Source organism: Poecilia latipinna, unplaced genomic scaffold (genome assembly GCF_001443285.1).
Source record: "Poecilia latipinna isolate Pla-1442-1.1 unplaced genomic scaffold, P_latipinna-1.0 Scaffold444, whole genome shotgun sequence".
In the NCBI taxonomy this organism is placed as follows: Eukaryota; Metazoa; Chordata; class Actinopteri; order Cyprinodontiformes; family Poeciliidae; genus Poecilia; species Poecilia latipinna.
In genome coordinates this window covers 251,707-273,723 of record NW_015113060.1, presented here as the reverse complement: position 1 = coordinate 273,723, position 22,017 = coordinate 251,707, and the positions used below count along the sequence as shown (strand labels likewise).

At 40.9% G+C, this 22,017-nt stretch overlaps 1 protein-coding gene across 1 annotated transcript in view; it reads right to left on the bottom strand.

The window, feature by feature from the left end:
• The window catches only part of efna4 (ephrin A4), a 44,049-nt gene extending 23,583 nt beyond the window's left edge, over positions 1–20,466 (bottom strand). The window contains exon 1 of the mRNA XM_015038538.1: positions 19,860–20,466. Within this exon, the coding sequence (XP_014894024.1) occupies positions 19,860–19,981 (122 nt within the window). The 5' untranslated portion in view covers positions 19,982–20,466. The remainder of the gene's footprint in view (positions 1–19,859) is intronic.
• Positions 20,467–22,017: the final 1,551 nt, after the last annotated feature.

Here is a 22,017-nt window from a genome sequence, read left to right as displayed (position 1 = left end):
ATGGGATATGCTTCAAGTGTTTGTTTGTGGCGACTTCTACGGTTATGGTTTACAGCAAATTAAAACTTTTAGATAATATATAAAACTTTAAAAGTTGTGTTATGGTCTTGTAGTGGCTAACACAATCATGAGGAAGACAGCTGACATGACTGTTTACCACCAGACAGTCACTGGCATCAACTACTAAAAGGCATGGTGAAAGAAATGCACCCATTCCAGTCTCACCGGTCCCTTCCTTTGATGATGTCTACACATCAAATCTCAGAGGTCTGACCGGTCAAAATGACTCCACCACAACACCTTTTTGTGACTGAAGAGAAAAACAGGCGTAGCAACACTGAGCAGCTGTTGCTTCCAGACGTGGGAAGCCTTTTTGTGGGGACAGCAAGCACTTTCACAATCAGAAATAACCGAGGGGAGGTGTGAGAGAGCTCCTGATAAAATGAGCCTGAAGATAAAGGAAGGAGGAGAAAGTCGACAGTTCATCAAAGGGAGAAGAGTGCTTCCTTCAGGTCGGCAAAACTTCCCCTTAGTCCACGGGCTTACCCGAGTTCAGAGCCAGAAAAAGACAAGTGGAACTGAACAAGTTAGAAAAAGTGGGAAAACAGGCTTCATTTGCTTTATACTCCAGGAGATTACAGCGCTGAAACACTTCCCTCACAGTCTCCTTCTTCCTACACGTACACACACACACACACACACACACACACACACACACACACACTCCTTCTCCACATGAGTGAAAAACACAACAAAATGAGGACAAGCCCACCCTCCTAACCCCCAAATCACCTAGCTGTGCCCCCCTTCCTTCAACACAAAGCTATGCTGTGTCCAAAGCCTAGAACCTATAGTGTTGTGTCTGTCGTGATCCTTACTCCCCTCTACGAACACAAACAAGGATGTCGCCTCCCAATCCACGACCATCTGTGGCCCCCCCACTATCTCGCCTTTCCAGCTGGCTCAAAAAAAAAAAAAAAACCTTTTGTAAGCCCCTCTTTCCACCTAACATCCAAAGTACAGACTCCGCCTCTTTGGACCCAAATCGGAGACAAACACATGATCAACACCTCATCACAGAAAGGAATGAGGAAAAGTGCTTATCTACACTTTCCTGTTTTGAATGTGACTGCAGGAGAGTGCATGCGTGTGTGTGTGTGTGTGTGTGCTTTGTTGGTTTCTTCAGGGTCGGCAGGATGCGTTTCTGAGCTTTACACCACAGACCCTTTGCTTTTATTTCCTTTACTCGAGTGACTCGAATGACTTGATTGGTCGGCATGTGAACTTTGGAACATGTCCCACTGTCTCCCGTCTCCATCTGTATGTCGTTTCCTTTCTGCGTCTAAACACTCGCATTATCCTGCATTCACATGTGCAAAGCCGCTACCTCCTCTCTGTCGTCAAACGAAATTCTTTTGTCCTGAAAACAATATCGGCACATTTCCATCAGTTCTGCAATACGTGTTAAGTGAAATGGGCTTCGGGTTTACAATGCCCCGGAAAAGGTTTTTGCTGTTGGACTGCATGCGATACACAAACACAAAGCAGTGCATCACTGTGAAGAGTATGGAAATTGATACGTAGTACTTTCATAATTAAAAATCTGAAAAGTGTGGTGTACATTTGATTTCTTAATGTGACAGAGTCGCTGTTCAAAACTTGAGGGACAAGAAAACAAGTAGTTCAAGTAAGGCGTTCAATAGCTCTGGAACGGCTGTAAGAAATTACCCATTCATGTAAAGTTGGTTACATCTCGGGTTTGAGCAACAACTACAAAATTTAAAACAACTGATGATATTGTAGAAAGCCGAGTAGTGACCGAAGCTCATCTCTCCAACAAGAAGGGTGAAAAAATGGTGAAGAAGGTAAAGAAAAAAAAAATCTCTGGTAGAAAAATGCTGATTATTTTTACATTACTGCAAAAAATAAGAAAAAAAATATTTACTTCAAGGCTTTTTATTCATAGTTACCAGGTGTGCCAATAAATGCAGAGGACAGCATACATATAGCAACTCAATAAAACGACTAGTTGCACTTTCCTATCCCTGCAGGCTTAATTAAATGACCAGAAGACACCAGCCAGTCACACCACTCCTTATTCAAACTGTGTGGATCAGCAGGCCGTCTCGACCCACATTCCCCACCAATTTACAGAAACAGATGGGGATGAAAGCATGCAGATATATGGATGCACCTGCTGTTTGAGGCCTAAAGGAATCCCAGCCTCAAGTAAAGACAGACCCCATTTTCTGCCTGTTACGGCGAAGGTCCGCTCAGCCGGCATGTGTGCGGATTCTGCGGAACTCAGCAGCACCACAGCACGGATAGTTACGGCCGACAGAGCTGAGGAGAATTGGTCGATTTAGGCCCAGAGGACCGACGTGTATGGAAACCAATTCATCTGAGTCATTTTGTTGCAGCTTTAGGTCGGCAGAAGCTATCATCTCATCCTGTGGCAGAGCTCCCTCATGCATAGGCACCGCTCTCCCCGTCTGGCCTAGTCTAATCCTAAAAAAAAAAAAAAAAAAAAAAACCCTTCCTGTAACTTTTCAAGGAGGTATGAAATTACTGCCCCCAACGTACAGTGAATGGACCAGAGTGCAAGAGGATTTTTGCACTTCTCTTACGAAAAGCGGTGCATGGCGAAATGTTGCCTCACCGTGCCCGTCAGCACTGCGGCAGCAGCGTGGAGCTGACGTTCGAGTGGAGATGGCCACACTGAGAAAAGGGAGAGAAGAGCGATGGGGAAGTCGTGAGCGGCACAAGAATTGTACAAGGGCGAAAGCAAAGTGCTCGTTCGGCAAGGAGTGTGTACAAGGGGCTAAATAAGGTCAGATGTGCCGTTGCCAGGACAACGGCCAATCCGTAGCTGGGACTGGTGCCAAGCCAGTGCCCCACCCATTCATCCATCGTTTGCTCCTTTCGTCTTTTTTCCCCCTGCATCACGTCTGTTGGACAGCCTAAACCTCAGAGTAATGAGTGCTCTCCATGTTTTCAGCGATCTAAATGGAGCTGCTGTGAAAACACACGGCTGATTTGCGTAGGTGCCTGGCTCGTATACGTAAACCTGAACACGGCAGCGGTACCGCAACCGCTCAGACTTTGATAGGGCCAACCTATAAGACGGGAAGGGGATCTTACTGTGACAGCTATGATAGGTGGCTTCAAAGCAGGGATTCAAACTATTTATAAAATCCATCAAACAGCTTTTCCTGCAAAGTGGCAGGCAACCTGATCCATTGCGTCAACATCATTTGTCTTATGCGTATGTACTAACATGCCTTATGGTGATGTATGTAGATCTCAGAGCCTGCAGACAAATTAATGTTAACTTTAAGGAGGAGAGCACAGATTTTTAGAAGACCCTTCATTTAGGTTTCCACTGCAATGAATGGCACAAATGGGAAAAAAAAAAAAGAGTGGAAATTTTAATAACACACTGACTGACTTCATTTAAAATACAATAAAACTGAATTTACTTCAACATTATTTGGATTGTTAGTTTCTGTTCTTGTAAACACATTTCATTTATTAAAATGGAAAAAGCTATCTATATCGACCAGACGCCTTGATAGAAAGTAACTGCTTCCTAAATCTTAACTTGAAGTATTTCTGACAACTGGCAACGACTCGGAAGAACTTTGGCCCACTATTTTTTACAGAATTACAGCAACATTGGAGTGTGTCAAGCAATCTGATAATAGTCCACTCAAAAACATTTGAGACATTTTTTTTTTTTTAGTCATTTTCTGACTGCAAAACCCAGGCGTTCTTAATCTTAAGGTCAGAACTGATGCCTGAAGACCATCCTCCAGGAGTTTTTGCAAAAACGCAGAATTCATGGCTCCATCAAACACAGAAAGTCAACCAGTTCCTAAAGCAGCAAAGCAGCTTCAGACCACCACACATCCACCTCCATGCTTAGTTACTGGAATTATGTTATTTTCCTAAAAAAAAAAAAAGTTCCACATTTTCTCATGAAAGTGGCAACCAACTATTTAAGCTTTTACTTTGTAAGAAAGATATGAAAGACAACTTTCTTATCTGTGTTTGGCACAATCTATGCACAGCAGTTTCTTTGTATTTCCTAGAGAAGTAAAATGTCGCCTTTAATTAAAAAAAATAAAAAAGTAGTCTGCATTCCACTTGGCCTTCCTGTTATCTATTGAAAGTCTTGTGCTCTCTCTCTCTCTCACAGCCTGAACGAAACACATTTAAGTCTCAACATGTTGTAGAGAGAACAGGTACATTTTAGATATATGACCTGAGTTTCTTCTGACATCTTACCAAGACAGAACATGTACATTTTAAGCTTTTTAGATTTTTTTTATTTTTTTGAAAACTTTCCTCATCAGTTTGGGCTGATTAAGCTAAACTTTTTATTTTTAAAGAGGCAAATTATTACTGAGAAAATTTATCAGTTTATCTCTTATGAATAATCCTTTTAACATTGTACAATTTATACTTTTTAGCACTATTAATTTTTCCATCTCCTCTCTCTGGAGCTCACTTTAAGACATATATTCTACACTTTTAACTGCATTAACCTGCGCTGATCAGTGGCCCAAGTCTGTCAGCCCACCTGTTTAAGTAGGTTAAGAGGAACACAGAAACATAAAGCCTTTAAAACACACACACGCACGTACCCAGACAGTCACTACTTTGAAAAGGGCACTTGCAAAGCATATACACTCAGCCAATAAATCAGACCTGGCTTTGAAAATCCATCATTTTCAAACTAGGTCAGCCTCCTGACGGTGAAACCTCTATCCAATTTGTGCATACCATTTTTTTGTCTTGTTACCCACGATGTTAAGGTCGATGCTGGATGGGCAGCGTACACTTGTCTTTGTAATCTCAGGTGAGCATCCCCCCTCTCGCTTACCCCCCTCCCCGACTCCGATTTTGCGGCGGTTGTTCACCCAGAACTGGGTGGTTGGTGGGCTAGAGGCTGTCGGTGCCGTTTGTCAGTCAAACACACATGTACAAAACATTTCTAGGAGACATGCTCAAATACATCCAACTGGCCTGAATAATTTAAAGTGTGGGAGGGAGGGGAGAGGAGAAGCGGAGGCCGATGAAGAAGAGCTGAGGAGTAAATAGGGTAAGCTTGCCACTTTCAGTGCTTTAGTCTTGGTCAACTTACTTAAAAACTTCTATTCTTGGTTTTACTCCCCATCTACCTCAAGTCTCATTTCCTTCTCCAGTTTGTGTGCCTGCACCGTACCACCCTCTCCTTCCACCTCCCTCCCCTCAGTCTCTCTCTCTCTCTCTCTGTTTATCTAAGCACTTTCACGGTCACTGCCTTAGAATCCCAGGAGTCTAAACTGCCTGCTTCCCCTCTCCCACCCTCTTCGCAGCGGATCCATGGTCTCCATCTTTTTCCATCACATCGGTTGAGAGTCATATCGCTCTGCGTGTCGGGTGTATGGAAGGTCCACTTAATTCCCCCTCAAGGCATCCAGCTTTCGCCCGTTCTAGTCACGCAGAGCTGTACCAACCCGCACCTCGCGAATACGAACAGAAATCAAAAGGGGAACGACGAATCATTTTCTATTGTTTTGTTCTAGGAAAGTTAACGATTTTATACAAAAACAAATAATGAACGACGACAACTTTAGTTTGAGGTTGTGCTTTAAAATACATTTCTGTTCCTTCTGGTTGGCCTGGCAGCTGCTGGTTTTCTTGGAGAGACCAGTTGAGGCCAAAGTTCCTCAACACGGATGAAAAGTTCAGACACAATAAGACGGGAAGGAGGAGGGGGCGACTGCTGGATGGATTTAGGAGTAGAAAGGAAGGAAGTGGTGAGGGTCATGAGGAGAGGTGCAGACAGGATTAACTGATTAATTTGGGATTAGAGATGACTGCTCGACGTTTTAGGTAATGAACCACAATGACCCAAAAAATTAAAAGATTACCACATAGGAGGTAAGGTATGTAGGACTGTTTTTTGCTCCAATTAATGACAAAAGGTCTGTTGTAAATCTGAGGCAAGCACCTTTAAAAAAAAAAAAAAACAAAAAAAAACCTGTATATAACTTTCTGTTCTCTAAACAAGTCCATCTGGAAATATATTTTAAAACATTAATGAGTGGAGATTTCATGACCAGGCTTTTGCTACTTGAGTGTTTTAGATGAACTCTCCATACTCATAAACATCAAGCCACCGCCCTGGTGTTTTGAGAAGACCGCTGCACACAATGACTGCATTTGCAACTGAATGCAGGAGCAATGAGATTCATGAGTTCTCCTGCTATTAGATCATAGCTGTGCAGATTGTCAACAGGCTATTTTTCTCCATTTCCATTCAGCAAGAATTAAAAAACATAACAACACAAAATCAACTTCTGCTCTGGATCCTGTCAGACTGTAAATGACAGTTATCTGATTTGTTGGGATTAGTCTAAAATAGTTTCATGTCGTCTGATGCTTGTTAATTGCGGTGATGCACAGCAGCGCTCCCAGTGTGTGTTCCTTTCTGAAAGATTTCACCCATAATTTTACTTTTGAGTTTGTGAGTCTCAACTAAAAACAAACCAACATGAAAACTTCTAATAAATGTAAAAAAAACAAAAAACAAAAAAAACGCTTTCACTTTTAGACTTTAAATATATATATTAATTTACGTCTAGATGCCTATGGAATATCGAAAAACATGGTTTAGATGGAATAATAATAATTTTGTTAAAAAAAAAGAATCATCCAATCATCGTGTGATCATGTCAAAACATCTTGTTACACACTTAATTTAACATTACCAAAAAGCTTCAACCATGGCACCAATAAGAAAATTAAAAAGTTGGCAATTATTAAAAGTATTCCCTTGCAAAACTGTTGACTATGGTTGTTTGTATGACATCAGACAAAGCAGTGGGTGAAAACAACAAACAATGTCCGCTCAGAAATTGAGTAAAACAACTCAATTTGCTGCATAATATCCTAAAAACATTTAAATGGGAAAAAGATAAAACGGGAAGAAAAAAAAACAGATCACCAAGAAGCTTGGATCAAATTGTGCATTTTTTTTTTTTTTAAGTGAAAAGAGATATTTCATATCTTGATCTACCAAAGCACCGTCTTGAATCTGATTTCTTGCGAGCTTAAATGGGCTTCTGATACAGTCGGTCTCTTGTTGTTTTTTTTTTTTTTTAAGTCATGTGACTCCACCGCTTTGCCAAGCCAGGAAAGCGCCGTCAGCTCTAAATGAAGTGTGGTTCCTCCTTGGGCTCTCCCCAGAGTCTGAGCAGCCACGTGTGTTCGCAGGCAGGCCGATGGTACTATCGGCATCACGTGCGCCTCTCCCTACGACACCTGTACGCGAGCCTGCGTCATGAACTGTGAGGTGGAGGAAGGGTTCGCCCCTCACTCCTTTACTCTGACGGTTACTGTAATGCTTTCCGACACCCCCTCTTCTCTCCTCTCAGCCTCTCCCATCCCTTTGTCCCTGGGGGCCCTTCCTTTGCCGTTTGGGGAGTTGAAATCTGTTGACTCTTTCTCCACCATCCTCTCCTTAACACATTCTTCATCTCTCAGTTCCTCCACTGTGGGTCTAATGTTTTTACTTTCTCTAGGGGCTTAAAAAATACAAGGCAGTGAGGCAGCATCTCTGTTCATTTGTGTGGTGTGTGCGTGTGTGTGTGTGTGGTACGGGTGTCTCAGTGCAAAAAAACAAAACAAAATGAGGCAAAAATCAGTGTGCTGCGTATCACTGTGGGTTGAAAGTAGGTTGCATTATACTTCTGGGAGGCAGAGCCAAAATATTAGCTTTTGTTCTACCACAAGAAAAAAAAAAAATCTAAATTTCTAACATTTCTAGAAGTTTACTTTATGCTCTTGCAAAAATACGGTAGACAAATAAATTTACAATTGTTTTGGCCATATTCGGGGTTCTCACATATTTTACACTGTAAATTTATGGGAGATATTTCTGTGTTGGTGCAAGATTTAAAAACAGAAACTGTAAAAATTCCTCGACAGAATTTCTTTTTTATAGACGACTAATAAATGGACAACTTGGATAGATGGACGAATGACCTATGGACAAAAAGCTGGCTGCATGGTTGAGAGATTGGACAAAGTTAATGGATGGACAGATGGAGAAAACTATATATAGAGAGATTTACATTTAGAAATTCAAATATTATTTAACACACCGTTTTCCATATTCTTGAGTATTTGTCAAGACCTGGATAAAAGTTGACATTCCTAGTATTCCAGTCTACATATAAACCACTTTCTTGCAGGTTTAGTAGTGTGCAAAGTTTTTTTTCTGCAAGGTTTACTGCCACTAATCCATTTCCCGCAAACTCACTAAAGACGCTGTAGTGCAAAGTGTAGAAAGACGTGTGGTCAGACACAAACAGATTTATGGCCAACGGAGGATGTAATGAGAGCTAAATCAATAAGTGAAGTAGAAAGTGATGAGCTCTGCTCATCACTTTCATGCATGTCTCTTCATGCAGATTTGCTTTTTTATTTTTGAAGCATTTCTTTTTTTTTTTGCTTTTTCTTCTTTAAAGGAGTGCAACCTGAAGATAACTTTACTTTAAATTATCTACGTTTATCTTTTACTGTAAAATCCCAGGGCAGAATACATTAGCATAATTTGTCATTGCTCTGTGATACAGCAGGGACCAATTACCATTTTAAAATCTTTGTTTCAAACCTGCAATAGCTTAATATTACACTGTCATGTCTCTACATTTCCCAGGGCTTTTAATGTGATGCCAGAGAAAGTGATTGAGTTCTCCTGGCTTTATGAAGTAAGAGTGCTTCCTAAAGAAAAAAGGGCTCTTAAGACTTTATCTTCACAAGAAAACACAAATTTGACTGTATGGAAACATTTTCAGCTGTTAAAACCATAGATAGCCGTAGAATGAAAATGGAACGAGTGGCACCTATTTCTCTTATCAAAGTAAGACAGTTTTAAATCTTTAGTTTGTGGTATAAAAGCTTCATGTTTGTGAGAAAGTCAGGTTTTAGCTCAAGTTACTAAAATCAGATAATGTTGCACAATTTTTATTTTGTTTTTTTGTGAATCCCAGGATATAGTGAAACTGATGTTTTTATTTAACTGTAACATACTATAAAAATCTAATACCGGCACATTTCATTGGAAACCCTAACCCTTTAAATTTTAAGTTGAAATTTAAGTTAATGAAGGGGAACTTGAAACCTCTTTCTTGTCATTTAGCAAGAATCATTTAGTTAGAAACCACAAAGAGTAACTTATTTCACCATAATTACTTTAATTTTATAGAAAACAGAGATCCAAATCAGGCATGGTTTCTGGGAGAACAAAAAAAAAAAAAAAAAGGATTTATCACAAAAAAGAAACAAGTTTCTGCCCCTTAGCACCCGTCATCAGTGGAGGTATGATGTCTCTGTGTCCTTCCGGCAGTCAGAACCTTGTCTTGTACAATAATCCAGACTCCTGCTACAGCCTTTTGCTCTGCCTGGCTCAATACTAATTCAATTTCTGTCTCTGGGAATTCCCAGGCTGCCTTTCTGGTAGGATTTCTGAGCTGAGTGGAAGAGCACCGTGCGAGGCCATGTGTACTTGAAAGCGCGAGCGCAGCTTCAGCGTGCACACGTGTGAGAGAAATTCTGCAACCTTCGTGTTGGCTAAACAAGCGTCACATTGTTGCGTTTTATCCTGGATTAGATTGACAGCGTTTCCCACATTTCTCGTCTAAGCATTCTTTGCCTCCCCCCCGTCCCCAAGTTTAATTGCTTGTTTTGTACCAAATATTTTTGTATCAAATGAGTACACAGCTCGTTTGACACCAGTAACAATGGCAGCTCATTGTAAGCCGTGAATGAATGAATGAATGAATGAATGAATGAATACGCTCACGCTCTACGTTCGCCGGCAGCTCTTAAACCACCATAACCTCCCTCTTCACACGCACGCGGCGCAGCAGCCATCTTGTGCCAAACGGGCTGCGCCGTGCCAACAGCGCACCTCATTTCATTTCGCAGCTGTTCCGGCTCACTCGGAGACATTTGCACGACGCAGCTTATTACACTTTAATGCGCCCTAATATTGATGCATGTGTGTACACAGAGAACCGGGCGGACGTGGAGAGAGAAATTGGGAATGCGATGGGTCCATATGCAGTCTGGTGATAATGCGAGGAGGCGACGATAATATCTGGCTGGTAAATTGGTATCGATTGACTAAATATCCTGACCAGGGGGAGAGAGGCGGCCGTCCTTTCATGCCTCTACACCGTGTCTGCTCGGAGCTGCACTGTGACTATCTGATCCATTTTAATACAGACGTCCTCACCGCCGCCAGGCCTCTGCCTCAAACCTCATTTTCAATACAGTATGCCCCGACTCTTCCCGTGCACAGGCATCTCGGTGTTACCTTCAGCCGGAAAGATAGTTTTTATTGTGCAACCATTATATTCATGTTGCATGCATTCTGGGGTGTAATGTATCACTTGGCAGGAGAATGGAGGAATACAGGTTACATACCGATGCGCACCACAGAGAGAAACAAACATAATCACAGGCTGATACCAAGTTATATCAAAGCTTTTTGAGGTTTCTAGACTGCAAAAATCTTCAAACAAAAATATTCCTAAGGCTCTAAAAAGATGCCAGAAAATGTGAAATAGCTGGCTAAAAGAAGTCACTGACACAATCACCGACTTACAAGAAAGAAATGCATCTTCAAATCTTTCATTTTGAAAAAAAAAAAAAAAACAATCGCATGAGCTCCACCAGTAAGTCTTATAAGGGTAAAATCATGTTAAACCTGTTGGCCACTTACAAGCAGTTGAGTGTTAAGCAGCCGACTGAAAGCTGGCTACCTAAACAGACAGCACAGCTAATTAATCAGCTAATATTTGCTGGTGTGTTATTTGTAAAAAGAGCAGAATGGCAAAAGATCTTCTACACATTTAGTTGAAAACTACTGTAAAGTTTTAGAGGGTGTTTGTGAAGGTGCAACCTGTTCAATCACATTTTCAATTCACACAGACCAAGTATTTATTTATCCTGCCGTTGCTTAATATGACTTCCTGCTAATGAATATCCATATTTCGGTTGTCTAGCAAAAAGCCATTGATGCTCTCCACCGAGGAGGATGAGGCACAAGTTCAGATCACAAAAACTGCAAGCTAATTGGAAAGTTAAGGAGAAGGAAAAAAAACCCAAAACAAAACATATGGGACAGCAATAGAGAAAAGTGCAGCCTTGAGAGGTGTTTAGTTTAGGGAACAGTCACAGCTGGAACACTGCTTATAATCACTCTGTGTTTAAGTGTCACTTTTTGAAGCAAGAAACTTGACATTAGCAGGCGTTTCGATATTCTTGCTTAAAAATAGCAACAAGTTGTACATTTTTATCTTAAGATTCCGTGTAAACAAAATAAACGGGGACATTTTTACTCAAGGGTCTCATACTGTGGGAATCTTATACCGGTCCATACCTTATCAGTAACAAGCAACAACATTGAATGCACAATGCCCTTTCAAATACATGCCCCGCGTTTATGACAAATACAAGCAGAGGCATCCAAAGGCAACAATCCACCTTTTCCTTGAACACTTAAGTCACACCTAAAATCAACTAGCAAGTGGAAACAAAACAATAACCCATTTAGATGAGAGGCCAGCGCAGTGGTTGGTAAATGTTCTCACAGCCGTGCACCGCCGGCTGGAAGAGGAGTTTTCTCAGCAAAAGCCACTTTCACAGCTCGTTCTGAGGAGGAGAGAAGTTTGAAAACTCGAGAAGGAAGGATGATGAAAAAGATTGGAGCAGAATTCGAGTGTTTCTGACGCTTGGCAGGTACATTTCGAGGCTGTAAAATTAATCACAGCTCCAACTATTCATCAAGGAAACAAAGTCTTTCCCTTTTACCTAAACGAGCAAGTGGTCTAAAAGCACACACACACACACACCCTCTCTCTCCTACAAACACACCTCTGACTGAGCCATTGTTCCTCTTGAAACAAACTTCAGCCGACAACAATGCTACCAAATGTCAATTCTCAAGCTTTTTACAAGCCGCCAAAAAAAAACAAACAAACAAAAAAACACTGCCCCGCATTGTTTCCTGACGGAGATGAAGCAGCTCAAGGGTGCACACAAAGCGTGCTCACTCAGAGATAATACACCCCAATCCACAAACAAACAGACAAGGCATGCTTACAAAAGACAGACAAGGTACGCAAATGCCATCTCTGAATCTACACAGGTCGCAGCGCAGCCGTTACTGAGACAATGGAGAGAAAACAGGTAAAAAAAGGAAGAGAGAGACACTGATACAGCTACATGACAGATGAGGAGGGGGGTGGGGGGGGAGGAGAGGAGGCGGACGAGGGAAGAGAAATTGCTTTGTTAGCAGGACAGGGAATAAAGTGTAATTACCTCACTGTGGGTTTGTTGATTATAGTTCAGCCAGGTTCTCCATGTTAATCATTTACCAGGGGAAGACAGAGATTAGTAGAGACAGACACAGAGAAGAGAGATGGCAGACAGTATGAAAAATACTTTCACTTAAGCCCACCCGTGCAACGGAGGAGCGATGGATGCTCAATAATGACTGCGACGTGATTAAGCAAAAAATAATAATATAAAAATAAAAGAATCTCCTCCTGCCGAGACATGATTACAAACGGCGTCTGCCTTCACTTCGGCGTGTGGCATGTTTTTGTCTGCTACTCGCAACACTGACCGGATCGGGAGATGCGTGTGCGCGGTGAAGGTGCGGTATGCGAGTCGTGATTTAAAGCAGATCATTCATGAGCGCAGGCAGAGAGAAACAACGCCTAAACACAGCAGAGATTACGCGGGAGACTTACGAGGGCCTCTTTCAATAAAGATGCAGAAAAACCAACACAACCGTTGGTTGCACTGTTTAAACATGCTCCACTGGCTCACAGCTCCAGCTCAGAGTTTGTCTAAGGGATGACGGACGGATAGAGGCAGAAAGAAACGGGTTTTTGTTGTTTTTTTGTTTGTTGTTTTTTTACTTTAAAGACTATGTCCAAACTTGAAAAGTGGGTTCAAGTGGGGAAACTGCTGGGAAAAGCATGTTATATTATTCTTGCTACGCCAGTACATGCTAAATAATCTGTTTCATCCCATTTCCCAAGTACTTGTTTCTTCATCCGGTGTTTGGCGGATTAAACCCAGGGAATGCCGGTTTCCCAACGCGGTTAGTAATGTGATGGGAGAGCCGAGTGGTGGTTGGGTTTCTACCTTCCTCGCCTTGGGCACGTCTCTGAGATCTGAACATCTCGTACTTCCAGGTGCTCCAGGTAGTTTGCAGTGATGAAATATGACAGAACTGGAAGATAATTCCTGGCAGATTCATAATCGATTCTCCTCAAATTGGCATCTTTTTTTTCGTAATGCATTTTTTGCGACCCTGTTAACTATTTGTAACAAAATGTGACAAAGGTTCTGTAATCACGCCCCGATGTCTTTGCAATTTAAACAGAGCTGCAACACAAAAAGACTTTTTTTTGGTCCATTTCACTTAAAGAAAAGAATCTACCTAATAATTATGTAGACCTTGATATGAGGCATTGACCTCCTTAGGCTAAATCCTGAACAGATTTGTCTCACCTGCTATGATTAAATCCATTTAGCATTCAGCTTTATCCGCTGGGAGTTAGTAAAAAGATCATATGGTCAAAATACCCACTTGCCTATTAATTGTGCACTCTGATGTTGAGTCAGCCAGTAAAAGAAAATATAGTGATGTTTTGGAAGTTGAATATTAAAACCAGGACTCTTTGTGACTTCAGTTATGAGGATCTCGGGGATAGTAATAAAGTCACCTTACAAGAAAAGCAGCAAACATTCAAAGAAGAAATGCAAAGAATAAAACAAAAAATGAAGTAAAAAAAACAATTGTGCAAGAAGCTCACCTCTTTTGAGGAATCCAAGAATGAAAAGAACAGGAAAAATAATAAGCCAAAGAACGAGGAATCGAAGTGGCTTATTTTTGGTTCAGATGAGGGTAACATTTGTTCTCGTTAACAGATGTATGGGACGACGCTCGTATACAGCATCTCCAAAATCATATCTCGCTAGAGTAATTCAATAGGTGAAGTTTTGGTGCTTTGAGTAAACTTTCCGACAGATTCCTGAGTGGATTTTATAAGGTTCAGTGTGGTCTCAAAAAAAAAAAAAAAAAAAAAAAAAGACAGCTGCATCAGCAAAATGGCTGGTCAAAGTGTTTGACTCAACAGGTTTTAAAGGACACTGAGGTGCTACAAGAGAAGTATGAATACTATTATAAAAGTGTTAGAGCTTCTTGCTCAGGAGAGAGGTAACAAATATGGCCCGCACTCACAAATACTCTGTGAAGTGTGGTTATATAATTTTACTGACCTTTAACTGCTCCAGGAAGTATATAATAATTTCTCATCTAATAAGAGACTATTGCTCTGAAGGAGGCACAGCTGTAAAACCAGGCGCGATCGTAAACTCTCTTCATAAAAAGAAGAAGAAAAAAAAAAAGAAATCATAAAAGAGGGGGGAACACTTGAGCACCACAAAGATGGAGGCCATGGTATCTGATCCCACAGCGTTGGCCGCTGACCCCCATCACTTCCATTTCAGAGCTCCATTTTTCAATCAGGAGAGTGCTAAATGTTCGCCCGTTAAAAGTGTTTTACTGAGCCTTTGTTACAGGCATATTAGCAAGCAAAGGGCAGAGCGCCGAGGCTCCGCCGTCTCCACTCCACTGCCCCCGCTTCATTAAAACCATAAATCTAGATGTCGAAGGAATGGTGGCAGCGAGAGACCGTCTCCTGTCAACCACACTAAAGAGAGCATGTCCTCCAACAATCGACGGTAACCTAACATGATCTTATTTTGTAACCTTTGTTGGGTCAGTGTTTATTCTGTGCCAGTACGTCCAAAGATGTTGGAAATATTAATAGTTCATTAGTGAACAAGTTATGCAATTCTCAAACTAAAGTCTGTTCTGTAAAGCACCATCTAATAGCTATACCAATCTAAGCTGCCATCATGTACCACAGAGAAGTGATTTTACCCTTGACATATTGTAGCTTTGTATTAAAGAATTATTAAGTAATAAAGACTGATTATGTCACCACTGAATAAGCCCACCCCCATCATTGTTAATCTATTGATCTGGCAGCATTTTTGGGTAATCAAGACACAAATAATTTGTAAGCACTGTGGGAAAACAATGACTAGCCGTTAGCTGCTGCAGTTAGCTTGTTGTTGACAAAAAAACATAAGGGTCTGTTCCTCAAGATGTAAACAGATGTGGCACAACATTTTGCAATTTTAAAATGCCACACTGTTTTTAACAACAACAACAACAAAAACATCAAGTTTTTGTATGCTCAGGTAATAAACGTGAGGATTTCTATGTTTTTAGGAACATAGAAATTCAATGTCTCACAGTTATTAGCCGCTAATGATGCCTCAGTTGTCTTCTGCTTGTTCTCATTGAAAAGGTAGTAAGCAATTTTACTGTTTTTTTTATATTCTCTCATTTAAAAAAAAATAAAATCTGCCATCAGTGTTGAAATTGAACTGTGTCACGAAGCTATATCTAGTTTTGAAATCAATAATATTGCTAAATCAAATCAAACTATAACTATGAGCCAATAATGCGAGACTGGAAACGCTCAAGTCCAGATACACTGTTTCTATTTTTTAAGACTCGGTTATTCTTGAGTTGCCCTGCTTCTTTGCCAGATTAATCTAAAAGTTCAGGAAGAAATAAATAAGTAAATGTGACAGTCTAGATAAAGATTTTACAAAGAAATATTTTGCACTCTAAGAATACTTTAAGCGGCTAACTGCTAATGCTGCTAATGTTAGCATTTGCTTTTTGGCACTAAAAGCCAAAAATATAGGACTGTGCTTTGTGGTGATAAAAGCTCTCAAGACATGAAGATGACTAATTTTTTTCAGATTAATCAGAAGTCTTTCTAGCATTTCAAGCTCAGATTTCTGAGATACGAGGGTAATGGCTACAAGGTTAACACCCTGCATTGGTGTTAACCATGACGTAATAAAGTGTTTTCTTAGATGCCCTTTTATGTCGATGAGTCAAGGAGTAATTAGTCAAATTAGTCAAGGGCAGGCTGACAAACACGTTCACACGTTTTTACGAAGCACTTGCTACTTAACTATTTTTGTGTGGTTACATTTTAGGTACTTAATGCAAAAAGAAACATTGACATGAGCTATACTGACTCATCAAAAAAGCCTGACAGAACAGTGAGAATACCTCAACTGACTAACTGTTCACTACACACAACGCTAAAGTTAGCATGTGCTTCATAAGTTATTGTCAGTACTAAAATAAGCAGCCATTTCCACGGGTGGGATGAGAAAAATAATAAAAGGCTATAATGTTTTTCAGTATTTCTTGTTACACTAAAGCCTATGCTTTAGTGTAACAATAATTGTGATTCAATATTTTTGATGAGTTCTACTTAACACTTGGACACCAAGCAGGTGGGACAGAATTTATGCATTTATTTCAAGAAATGTTTGACAGAAACATGAATGCAAATCCAAAACTACTCTGTCCTGAATCAATATTTGGCTTGCCATTTCCTCCACCCTCTCCTGAGGGAAATAAGACTGCAAAGCAACTAGATGCTCTGCTATAGTCACTCTGCAGCCCTGTGGCGATCAGATAATTAATTAACTGAATTGAATAAGAAGGGATCTATCTGTTTAAACATATTAGTTGAACAATGATTAAAAAAAAGTCTAACAAACGGCTAATAAAATAGCTAATATTATTACTACGAATATCACAATGTAAAACATTTAAACAACATTCGACTCTTTTAACTAAAGTCCGAAAAGTGGATATTTTGGGGCTTTGAGTCCTGCAGTGCAGCACAGAGGCACAAAAGGCATAGCACCCGTGTTCCTCTCCCCTCTGCCTCACTGCATTTACAGGCCTCAAGACAACCTGGCTGGCTGGCAGGCAGCTAATAGAAAATATGGGATGGGAAAATGACTGAAGCTCAACTAATCACACTGCCAATAACCATCACAGCACAGGAGGGAGTCGCGAGACATAAAGGAGGGGGAGCACAGACAAAAAAAAAAAAATTAAATGGAGAGCAGGATGTAACAAGGGAACTAATGAAGAAGAAGAAGGGGAGGGAGAAGAGGAGAGGAGAGGAGAGCGAGTCTAGGGTGTTCTGGACATCACTGCTCCACTGATAGCTTTGTGATTGGGTGGTGTTGCTGATGAGAGTGATTCTCTGCCACAGTGGGTCACCCTCCACCTGATGGCATTGTGACTGTGTGCTGTGCAGCAGAGTGTGTGCGGCACCGTCGCCGACTGTGACCATTCATCCCCAAATCGCTGGGGGACATGAAGGGGTTTCCTAATCCTTGCAGAGTTCCTCCTAAAACACGTTTCTGTTGGATCCCAATTTGCAATTCTGGGTTTTACTTGCCTGGATAGAAACGCTGGCTGGCTCTAACGCACAAGATAAGAACTGCAGCAACGACCAACAAGCCTCAGGAAAGACATTTTTGGTCTCGGGAATCATGTTTAGATCCTCTGTATGTACATGAAAATTAGAGATGCAACAAAAATGCTACAATGTTTGAGAGAATTTGTAAAAAAAATAAATAAATAAATCAACCAACAAAATGCACATCGACTGATTTTTAGGTAAATAAAAATAAAAGTTACAAATATATGCTTTGGGCCACAAAAAGGGATAATTTTTTAATGCATGGATTTTCTGTTTTACTAAAATACTTCCCTTATAATGCCTACTTTAATCATATAGGACTTTGTAACAAGTTGTGCTAGAACACTGCACAGCAAGAACCATCAACATTATTGAAGAACATGTAATTCATATTTTATGCAACATGAATTTTTATTTAACCTTTCTTTCCCCCAGGATAAAAACCCGCTAAAATCGAAAACCTATTTTTTTGGAGGAAAGATGACTTATTTCTATAAACAAAAACTGGCAGTCCAAATGTAAAAAGAAAAACAGAAATCCACGTTAGCCAGGAAAATGCCGATCAGTGCATCAGTAACATTAACATTATAGACATAATCTTGTACAGTAAAACATTTGAGAAATTCTGATTTACTGCAGCCACAGAAAACATTGCCATTTATATTCCTGTCTTGTGCATTTAATGAACATTTGACTACAAATATGAAAAGGAAATCTGCATACATAGCTCTGCTGCTCTCTGCAAGTACCTCTCAAGTTACAGGGGCCAATTGTTTTTCAATCTTTACTCCCCGACAGTGACCAGTCCCTAACCAGTTTCACTGAGCTCAAGAGAGACTGTCATGCCTTTCCTGGTTTAAAGTCCTTTTAATCAGAGGCCAGAAAAAATGCAGGAGTGGCACACTTTTTATTGAGCTGCTGCTAAGAACAACATACCGTACATGGTGCTCCACATTGCCAGACAGCTGACTAAATAAAGGCTAAAAGACATCCCTTTATTCTACTTCGTTGAAGTATTTGGAGTCTAGACTGGTCTCTGTAGTCTGGGCTGACTCCAGCTCCAGCTCACTCCTTGTGAATCTCCCCCAAACTCTTCTATGAGCTTTGCTCCACAATACTCTCAAGGCTGCTTGATGCCTTTTCCCACCACAGTTTTTCCTTTCACTAAACTTTTGGATAGTGTGCTTCTATGCATCTCTCCAAAAAAGCAAGACTCTTTAACATTGGCCTTATTTAGCTTAGCCTTCTCGTGGAAAAACAACCATCTGTTTGACAACTGTAAAACCAGTCTCTCTCACAGTTATGTTACCCATAAAAGTTTATTAACTTGCTAACTGTTTTTTTGTTGTTGTTGTTTTAAATGTAGTCATAATCCATATGCTTCCCTTAGCTCAAATCTTAGACAGGCATAAGAAGCCAAACCTATTGCTTTGGGCACCTTTTGTGCTCCATATGCTCATATACGGCCCTCTGAGCAGCCATCTTCTTTTGCTGGACATTTTTCTCTCTTGCAAAAAGTGTAAGTGTCCTTCTGCAAAAACTGTGTTCATCCAACTGAAATAAATGTATGAGATATGTTACTTTGTGTGCAATTTGTTTGCGTAAAACGTTACTTTCATTTTCATTTTAAAGCGCCTCCATGTAGAGTGAGTCTCTGAACAAGCCTGTAAGACAATAGTTGACGTGTTTTTGAGTCTCTGCAAGTTTCACACCTCAAGCGCCCAATTAGACCATCCTGGAACACCTGGATAAGTCCCACTCTGCCAACCCTAATGGCCCCAATCAACCCATTACACGCATATCTTCTCATCACCAAACCGATGCACAAAAGCACATAAGACCATAATGAACACCTAAGCCATGAGAACGTCATAAGTGGCATTAATGACAACAAACGTTTCAACAGAAACCCATATTTCAGACTCTGTTTAAACAGAATAATAAGTAACTGCAGAATGGTTATTATGAGGAAGATAAGAGGCTGCCTGGAGAAGGTGTGAGCAGATAACTGGGTCTTAGGTGAACCCAGTTTTCCACTGTATCAACATTAGTTGTTTTTCTTGTTATTTTTTACTCCAGTAGCCTCATAGCCTGAAGACTTCGAGCAATCGTTCCTGCTCCACGCCCCCCTTTAATTAAGCGCACAAAACACGCGATCTGCTCGCATAGCTGAAATTCTTGAAAACAAACTAAGCTCTGAGTCATGCTCAAGGAGCTCAGGTTGTTGTGCAACTGCGTGGCAGGACGAGTTCAGGCCGGCTCCGTTTGTTTTACACACAGGGCCCGAAGACTGAATCAGCCTGACAAGCCTCAGCTCTAACCCGATCTGCTGCTGCTGCTGCTGCTGCTCGTGTTTGTCCTGAGGGGCAGCATCCCTGATTGCCCAGCAAGGAGGTTTCTTACCTTGTGTTCGTAGAGTTCCAGTAAACCACGTGTCTCTTCGCCACCACAGCGGAGATGATGTTTAGGAGGAAAACTGTTGCTTTAAGGGCGCCCGCAGCTCCCGGTGCGCGCAGGCAGGCCATCCCAGAGCGGTTGTTGTGCAGCCGATTGAGAGGGAGGAAGTCAGGTTGGGAGACCTGACAGAAGAGGCGCGGTGATCAGCTGGCTGTTCCTGTTGAACATTTAAGTTTCAGCAACTCATGCAAGCGGTGCCGCACTTTCGCTAGACCGGCGCCTGCTCCAGAATGGCATGATGTACCAGGAAGAACTCATTCAAATAGCGCAGGAAAAAAAAAAATACAAAAAAAAAATAAAAAATAAATAAAAAATAAGAACAAAAATCACAACCACAGAGGTTGAAGAAGGTGCGCCGCCCCCCGCCCCAAAAGTGCGCTCCTGAGAATGTACTCAAATCCAGACTTCTAGTTTAAAGCAGAAGTCTCTCTAAACGAAGATGTCACCTGAGTTCAAAAAGGCTTTCTAATAAATTAAATGACATAGCCTGCCAACTGGTTTGGCAGCAACAGGCTGCACAGAGGAGAGAGGGCGGATGCACCGAGCTCAGGGCGGTGCCGGGCAAACTTCGAGCCAATCGGTCCATAAGGGTGTGGTTATATGTGACACCAGAGTGCAACAGTTAAATCCTTGAGAGGTGCGCCCACTGGTGTGGGGGTACCGCCTGCGACAGTTTCGCCATTACAGGAAAACCCAGAAAGACTCTCTGGTTTTACATTTTTTTTTTTTTTTTAACCTGAAGTGACCAGAGACGGAGCGTGGGAAACCGGGTCCTGGGCAGAACCAGGAGAAAATGTCCCCTAAGAAACCTCAGGGGCTTACCATACCTTGTCTGTCTGTCTTTCAGGTAGACTGTCTTTTACTACATTTTGTGGCACTTATTTTTGATATTTCAAACATAGAATGCAATATATTTTACTTTTACTTCATTTTTTCCCTCAGTATCTTTTTGACTTAAATGTACAGTTTTACTCAACGTTAGTTATGTGCTGTATAGGTATGTTGGATATCAGCTTTGTGGTCCACTTGTCTAACATTTATGATGCATACACTTCTTGCAATATGTGTTTTATTTTGGCATTTTTCCTTGTATGATTTAGATTTTTTTCTTTTTCATTTCTTTTTACACATTTTTGATGTAAATGTGGGTGTGCAGAGTGAGTTGGTGCAGAAGCTGCGTGATTCCTACAGAAGAGCTGTACAAATGAAAGCAGAGTTTTACCTCTACAACACTAACCTTGAAATCTGGAAAAAAAAAAAATCACAGCGATCCATGTTATTGCTTCCATTCTTCTCTGTCAGAAATTTACATACAATGCCTTTATCCAATGTAGGACTACAATGCCTTCGTGGAGTTTGAGAAAGTACTGGTTTATAAAAGTACTCAGGTTAATTTACAACAGACACTTCTTCCTTGATGATGTTAAGTTAAAAAAAAAATCTGCAAAGATATCACGAAGAGAGCGGTGAACCTCCACATGTCTGGTTCATCATTGGGTGCAATTTCCAGATACCAGAAGATACCCAGTTCATCTTTACCATTATAAACAGTATGAAAATGCCCAGCCGTCATGACATTCAAGAAGAAGACGGGTTATGTGTTCCAGGTGATGTATCTTGAAGCATTATGTGTGAATTGACCTCAGAACAGTAAGTAAAGAGCTTGTGAAAATGCTGGCTGAAGCTTTTAGAGAGCGCCATTATCCACAATAAAACATGTCCTTGTGGGCACAGCTGAAAGGTGGCTCAGTTACACTTGTTCTGTGGGAATGGGACCGAATTCAAGAAAACTGTTTAGAGGAACTTTTAGAAAGACACCCAAAATGGCTAACCAAAGTCATGCAGTTTAAAAGATGAATCTGCTGATCCATTAAAAGTTTAGTCTGGATATATTTCAGATAATGACAAAAATGTGTTATTTGTCTTCTTAAGTTGTCTATTTAAATATCTGTTGTACGTTACAAAGTGAACTGAGTACACTTCAACTAATGACAACTTTTATGGCGTACCCACTTCCAGAAGTACCAAATATGACAGACCTGAAAGGTTTGTTGGAAAATACGGTTTGAACCTCAGAACTTGTAGATTCTCCACGAGCAGCTCC